General features: G+C 45.4%; 1 protein-coding gene across 7 annotated transcripts in view; it reads right to left on the reverse strand.

Moving 5' to 3' along the window:
- The window catches only part of fhod3b (formin homology 2 domain containing 3b), a 240,512-nt gene that overhangs the window by 9,145 nt on the left and 223,867 nt on the right, over window positions 1-7,500 (reverse strand). For all 7 annotated transcript variants that reach the window (XM_037537069.1, XM_037537068.1, XM_037537067.1 and 4 more), the window contains 3 exons: window positions 6,031-6,192; window positions 2,530-2,720; window positions 2,083-2,275 (listed from right to left, as the gene is read on the reverse strand). In XM_037537069.1, coding sequence (XP_037392966.1) covers window positions 2,083-2,275; window positions 2,530-2,720; window positions 6,031-6,192 — 546 coding nt within the window. The remainder of the gene's footprint in view (window positions 1-2,082; window positions 2,276-2,529; window positions 2,721-6,030; window positions 6,193-7,500) is intronic.

Raw genomic sequence — 7,500 nt, forward strand, 5'->3', positions numbered from 1 at the left:
TGTTTTATGAGAGTTTAGAGAACTTCAACTCCATTCATGGTGGAGGGAGACATGCAGGGCGCCTGTGCGGCAAAATAGTCCCCAAGAAAACTCATTATTCCAGATTTTCCACTATTTTCCATCACCAACATTCCATATAAGCTCAGAAGACTCGTGTAGGTTCTCTGGTGGTTCTGGATGGTAAATAAAGTGTCTATATCTGTGTTGTAGTCATGGCGACGCCTGGGCCCCACCATCACTAGTTATGCAGAAACTTTAAAAAGTTGGTGGAATTGCCCTTCAGACACAGGTATTCAGCAAGCTCCTCATGCAGAAACAGCACTGGAACACCGCTGGATCTCCAGCATGCAGCGTGACTCACTGTACTCCACCGTAATGGAGCTTCGTTAGACAGCTCGTTATCATGAGTGAGTCATTATCTGCCTCAGAATGATTCGAGTCGATTCGCGATTCGTTAGGAAACCGCACGTTCTCTAAAGATGCTCCGTGTTGTTTTTGTTTTGCTTGTGTTCACATAAAATAACGATCGCCGTATTGGCAGCATCTAACAGTAGCTGATCCTGTTAGATAAGCAGGTAAAGTACTTTGATCAGTTTTTGTTCAATTATTATTTTTTTGTTCAGTTCAACTAAAATTTAACACAGAATGAAATTGAATGAAATTTTGATTATTTTTGCTTCAATTCAGATTCTTCTTATTTTTTAAATACTTTAATATACAATTAAACTCAAAATTCAACATAAAACGAAATTTGGTTTGTACAGAAAATGATTATATTAATATAATCAGTTATAATCATCGCAGGTCCATCATTGACTGTACATTATCGCCTTCAGGCGCACTTTTACACCCCCTAGTGGTAACAGTGTAAAATTACAACACATTGATGCTGAGTTAACAGACTGGACGGCCGGTGACCGCAGACGGTGACTGATCTTCTGCAGGCCCACGTTCGCTGTTCACCAGCCCAGTCATGGTTCTAACCAGCATATCAACCGTATGGATCGCGATCTGCACGCCAAAGAAGAAGGAACGAGGCTTTTCATAAACCCGGCCCTGCTTCACAAAACAATGGCATTCCATCATGCACCGTTATCCGACTCCATCACTGAGTTAGTCTGGAAAACTCCCGTTAGAACCCTGTTAATAACACACACGGACAGGCGCCTCACGCGTACCTCGCCATCCTCTTCCTCCTCGCTCTACAGAGAAGAAACGAGAAGGAGACATGAAGAGTGAACAGAGAGGGCGAGTGACTCGGCGGGGATTTCGCTCGTTAAGCCTTAATTAGTCAGAAAGTGCTGATTAACCAGCTGCTCGTTACTGCTCAATTCACCTTCGCCTGAAAGTGACGGCTGGGCCGGATGGTCATCACGCTTTGCCATGAAACTTCCCTTATAAAGGGTTCTTCGAGGGTTCTTCAAGGGTTCCTTAGTAAAGACAGTGATTCTGTGGAGGCCATGAACACTCAAAGAACCCTTTGCACGATTAAAGGGTTCTTTGCATCATCAGACTGATGGAGAACGTGTTTTATATGGTGTTTTCTATGTAGAACCTTCGGGTTCGATATAGCACCAAAAAGGGTTCTACTGTCATAACATAACTGCCATTTTTGGTGCTGCTTAGAGCCCTTTTCAAAAAGGTTCTATATAGAACCATATAAAACGCATTCTCCATCAGTCTGAAGAACGCTAACGTTACAAAGAATGCTTCAATCATGTGTTTGAGTGGTCATGATTCTATATGGAACCATTTTCTTTACTAAAGAACTCTTGAAGAACCATTGTTTTTAAGAGTGTAGGATGGAGAACTTGGGTTCCATTATTAATAAGTCAAAGTACGCCTTTTTAATACTATAAAGAGCCCTTGAAGTGGTTTTTACCAGGTTCTTCTGGCTCCAGCAAACCACACAAACGTGGTTCTATGATGTTGTTTTGTGGCACCTTTTTGAAGGGAGTAGAAGGAAAAGTCAGCATTTGAAGGAACCCAGAGGTTCCTAAGTACACAGAACCGAGTAAACGGAGCTCTGTCTAGAACACTGCAGTACCTGAGAGGAGTAGAACGAACGGAGAGCACACTCACGTCGGTGATCATCTTCCCGCGGGTTTTGTTCCTCTCGCGGTGGTTGGCTCTTTTCTGTTTCTGCTGCAGGACCCTCTCTCTGGTGGTCCGGTACTCCAGAGCAAACTCGCTCAGGATCTTACACAAGCGGTGGATGCTCACCTCCCTCACTGCATACGGTGGGTGGCCCAGGAACAGCAGGAACGCGTGGAACCTGAAGGACCAACACGGAGATTAAAGGTCTTCAGTGGTCAGGACCCCCTTGGACCCTCACAGAGCAGGTACTGTTTGGGTGGTGGGTCATTCTCAGCACTGCTGCAACACTGACGTGGTGGTGGTGTGTTAGTGTGTGTTGTGCTGGTCTGAGTGGATCAGACACAGCAGTGCTGCTGGAGTTTTCCAGCCAACAGCGTCCTGTGGGCAGCCGGTCCTGATAAACAGGAGGTCAGTGACGGTCAGCGTGGTTACCTGTTGATGATGCGTCTGTGGACGATCTTTAGGATGATGATCCTCTCGGCGCAGTCCTTCAGGAAGTCCGACATGCGCTGCTTCAGCGCCGGCTTCATCTCGTGCTTAGCGATGACCTTCAGGTGGTCCCATGATGCTTTGCAGCGCCGCTCCATCTGACACAGGTTGTCCTGCAGCTGGTCGAAGTCCACCTGCAGACCGAGAGCACGTTCATAAAACCCGTAATCCCTCATAATGACCAGCAGCAGCAGCAGCAGCAGTAACGATGGTCAGAGCAGCGCTGAAGTTCATCCACTAGCTTTATTCACGCTCTCGGATCGATCCGGGAGCGATACTGGATTACTAAACTGGAAAATCGGGAAATATAATACTTCATGGTTTCCCAAACGCTAAAGCTGGATTCCAGAGCGCCTCTGCTATAAGGAGGGTAAACAATGAATCGTTTAATATGTAAAGCAGGTGGGCGTGGCTTTGGAACTCCAGCAGTCTGAAGTGCTCCAGCAGGGGGCGGTATTAGCACAGAAGTAACTCTAGTGTTCTCCGTTTAGAGAAGGAAGGAGGAGCGAACCCACACCAGCAGGATCTGACCAACACGCAGGTTTACAGAAGCCAGTTTATTACCGAAAAATTAAAAGATGAAATTTAAATTTAACCTGTTTATTACCAAAAGACACCGTGTTACTGATGCGATTTTCATTATAAAGCATTTCATTAAACTGGTTAACAATAAAAACCACGTTCAAGTTAAAGACTGGAAGAAATGTTGGTGCAGCTTAGTAGCGATAAATAAATAAATAAATTAATAATAATAATAATAATGATAACTCAGTGTTCAGTACTTTCATTCCACACCTGCAGCTTCATTTAGGCTGATCTCTGATGCCCCAGGTCGCCTTGGTGAGCCACTAGCTGTGGTAGCCCTCGCTGCTGCTCCACATCTGCACAGCTGTATGGCAGCGTTCCGCATGACGTTTCTCCAGTGGGTTTTAACCACATGCAGAGGGCTTTAATCGTTAATACGGTTTTTAATGGTCCTGTTGAGACATACAGGCCCCAGTGTGGTCTACACGTCCAACACCATTCAAACGTGTTCAAAACTGGACAAAATCCTTACTGCGTCAAGCGGCTGAGAGTTAGACTCAGGGTTTAGACTGAGGGTTTAGACTGAGGGTTTAGACTGAGACTGAGGGTTTAGACTGAGGGTTTAGACTGAGGGTTTAGACTGAGGGTTTAGACTGAGGCTGAGGGTTTAGACTGAGGGTTTAGACTGAGGGTTTAGACTGAGGGTTTAGACTGAGACTGAGGGTTTAGACTGAGGGTTTAGACTGAGGGTTTAGACTGAGGCTGAGGGTTTAGACTGAGGGTTTAGACTGAGGGTTTTGACTGAGGGTGAGGGTTTAGACTGAGGGTTTAGACTGAGGGTTTAGACTGAGGGTGAGGGTTTAGACTGAGGGTTTAGACTGAGGGTTTAGACTGAGACTGAGGGTTTAGACTGAGGGTTTAGACTGAGGGTTTAGACTGAGGGTTTAGACTGAGGCTGAGGGTTTAGACTGAGGGTTTAGACTGAGGGTTTAGACTGAGGGTGAGGGTTTAGACTGAGGGTTTAGACTGAGGGTTTAGACTGAGGGTGAGGGTTTAGACTGAGGGTTTAGACTGAGGGTTTAGACTGAGGGTGAGGGTTTAGACTGAGGGTTTAGACTGAGGCTGAGGGTTTAGACTGAGGGTTTAGACTGAGACTGAGGGTTTAGACTGAGGGTTTAGACTGAGACTGAGGGTTTCGACTGAGGGTTTAGACTGAGGGTTTAGACTGAGACTGAGGGTTTAGACTGAGACTGAGGGTTTAGACTGAGGGTTTAGACTGAGGGTTTAGACTGAGGGTTTAGACTGAGGCTGAGGGTTTAGACTGAGGGTTTAGACTGAGGGTTTAGGACTGAGGGTGAGGGTTTAGACTGAGGGTTTAGACTGAGGGTTTAGACTGAGGGTGAGGGTTTAGACTGAGGGTTTAGACTGAGGGTTTAGACTGAGGGTGAGGGTTTAGACTGAGGGTTTTAGACTGAGGCTGAGGGTTTAGACTGAGGGTTTAGACTGAGACTGAGGGTTTAGACTGAGGGTTTAGACTGAGACTGAGGGTTTCGACTGAGGGTTTAGACTGAGGGTTTAGACTGAGACTGAGGGTTTAGACTGAGGCTGAGTGTTTAGACTGAGGGTTTAGATTGAGGTTTAGACTGAGACTGAGGGTTTAGACTGAGGGTTTAGACTGAGGCTGAGGGTTTAGATTGAGGGTTTAGACTGAGACTGAGGGTTTAGACTGAGGGTTTAGACTGAGACTGAGGGTTTAGACTGAGGGTTTAGACTGAGACTGAGGGTTTCGACTGAGGGTTTAGACTGAGGGTTTAGACTGAGACTGAGGGTTTAGACTGAGGCTGAGTGTTTAGACTGAGTGTTTAGACTGAGGGTTTAGATTGAGGGTTTAGATTGAGGGTTTAGATTGAGACTGAGGGTTTAGACTGAGACTGAGGGTTTAGACTGAGGGTTTAGACTGAGACTGAGGGTTTAGACTGAGACTGAGGGTTTAGACTGAGGGTTTAGACTGAGGGTTTAGACTGAGACTGAGGGTTTAGACTGAGACTGAGGGTTTAGACTGAGGGTTTAGATTGAGGGTTTAGATTGAGGCTGAGGGTTTAGACTGAGGGTTTAGACTGAGGGTTTAGACTGAGGGTTTAGAGTCTTTACTGAAGACTTGCTGACCGCTGGTCGAGAGGTTTAGACTGAGGGTTTAGAGTCTTTACTGAAGACTTGCTGACCGCTGGTCGAGAGGTTTAGACCAAGGGTTTAGAGTCTTTACCGAGGACGTGCTGACCGCTGGTCGAGAGGTTTAGACTGAGGGTTTAGAGTCTTTACTGAAGACTTGCTGACCGCTGGTCGAGAGGTTTAGACTGAGGGTTTAGAGTCTTTACTGAAGACTTGCTGACCGCTGGTCGAGAGGTTTAGACTGAGGGTTTAGAGTCTTTACTGAAGACTTGCTGACCACTGGTCGAGAGGTTTAGACTGATGGTTTAGAGTCTTTACTGAAGACTTGCTGACCGCTGGTCGAGAGGTTTAGACTGAGGGTTTAGAGTCTTTACTGAAGACTTGCTGACCACTGGTCGAGAGGTTTAGACTGATGGTTTAGAGTCTTTACTGAAGACTTGCTGACCGCTGGTCGAGAGGTTTAGACTGAGGGTTTAGAGTCTTTACTGAAGACTTGCTGACCACTGGTCGAGAGGTTTAGACTGATGGTTTAGAGTCTTTACTGAAGACTTGCTGACCGCTGGTCGAGAGGTTTAGACTGAGGGTTTAGAGTCTTTACTGAAGACTTGCTGACCGCTGGTCGAGCAATCCTTTTATCTCTTAATCTATGATCTCTGTAGATCTCTATGCTCCTAATAGGGCGTAATCTCTGTTGGGTTCTCCGGTTGTGTGACCTACAGACGTGTGTAGTTGTGAATCCGGGCGTGGTACCTTAGCCGAGCGCGTGATGGCTCCGATCTCGGAGTACAGGTCAGAACTTTCTGGAAACTTCTCCACAACGATGGAGCAGACGTGGTGCAGCAGAGACTGCTTATGCACAGTGTCCTTCACTTCCGCAACCTTCTCCAGGTAACTCAGCTCAAAGCCCTTGGCCTGGACACACACACACACACACACACAACATACATTAAAGGGCCCATATCCTACATTTGCTATGTTATCAGGTCCACTTATCCAAGCTTGTGTGTGTTTTATATGTTTTACAACCTCACTGTATCCCTTAGAATGAAACAGGCTGTTTTTCGCTACTGGCCCTTTAAAAATGAGATATGTAAATGAGCTCTGTGCTGATTGGCTGAGCCTCATCCAAAAAGCAGTCTGGACTGAAACGCTCCTCATAACCGCAGAGTGAGTGCACACTTCAAAATGATTGTTCTTCAAGGGTTCTTTTGTACACAAAATAGTTCTATATAGAACCATGAACGCTCAAAGAACACTGAGGTTCTCTGCATGGTGAAATGGTTCTTCAGATTGATGGAAAGTGTGCTGTAGATGGTTCTATGTAGCACCAAAGAGGGTTCTTCTATTCTTAAAAGCTTGACATCGTAACAATAGAAGAACCCTTCTTGGTGCTATATAGAACCCTTTTCAAAAAGGTTCTGCATAGAACCATCTACAGCACATTCTCCATCAGTCTAAAGAACCCTTTGATGATGCAAGGACACCTTTAATCATGCAAACGGTTCATTTGGGTGTTCATAATTGTGCATAGAACCATTTTCTTTCCAAAGAACCTCTGAAGAACCATTATTTGAGTGGGTTTCTGTGACATCACAAAAACTGACTTTACACAAGACACATTTTGAAATGTACAGTGTTCACATCCAACGATCTCAGTGCTTCAAAGGTTCTTTAAAAGGGTCTTCAAAGGTTTCTTTTCATCATAAAAGCAATCTTGTGCTGTAGATGGTTCTATACAGAACCTTTTTGAGAAGGGTTCTATGTAGCACCCAAAAGGGTTCTTCTATTGTTAGGTGTCAAGCCTATCACAGTAGAAGAACCTTCAGGGGCAACATCGAAGCCTTTTCAAAAGGACCACATAAAACACGTTCTCCATCAATCTGAAGAACCATTTCACAATGCAAAGGGTTCTTTTGGGTGTTCTTTTATGGCAAAGAACCCTTGAGGAACCATCTTTTTTAGGATGGATATTAAACCTTACAGCTGAAAAACGAGGAGTTCAGTTTTTCATCATATGGGCTCTTTAAATCAGACCAGATGTTCTCAGTATCAGTGGATCTTTTCTGTAAAAAGCAACACCGAAACACGTCCACCGTCTCCGAGTCTCTCCAGAGCCCAGACCTGTTCTAAAAAGGGCTCCTGACCACAGACCGTTTCCACGATTTACAGCCGGCCTGCGGCAGATTAGCATCAGTTCCACTAAACTATAATACAGAAAGC

The sequence above is a fragment of the Pygocentrus nattereri genome, chromosome 3, assembly GCF_015220715.1.
Source record: "Pygocentrus nattereri isolate fPygNat1 chromosome 3, fPygNat1.pri, whole genome shotgun sequence".
NCBI classification, from domain to species: Eukaryota; Metazoa; Chordata; class Actinopteri; order Characiformes; family Serrasalmidae; genus Pygocentrus; species Pygocentrus nattereri.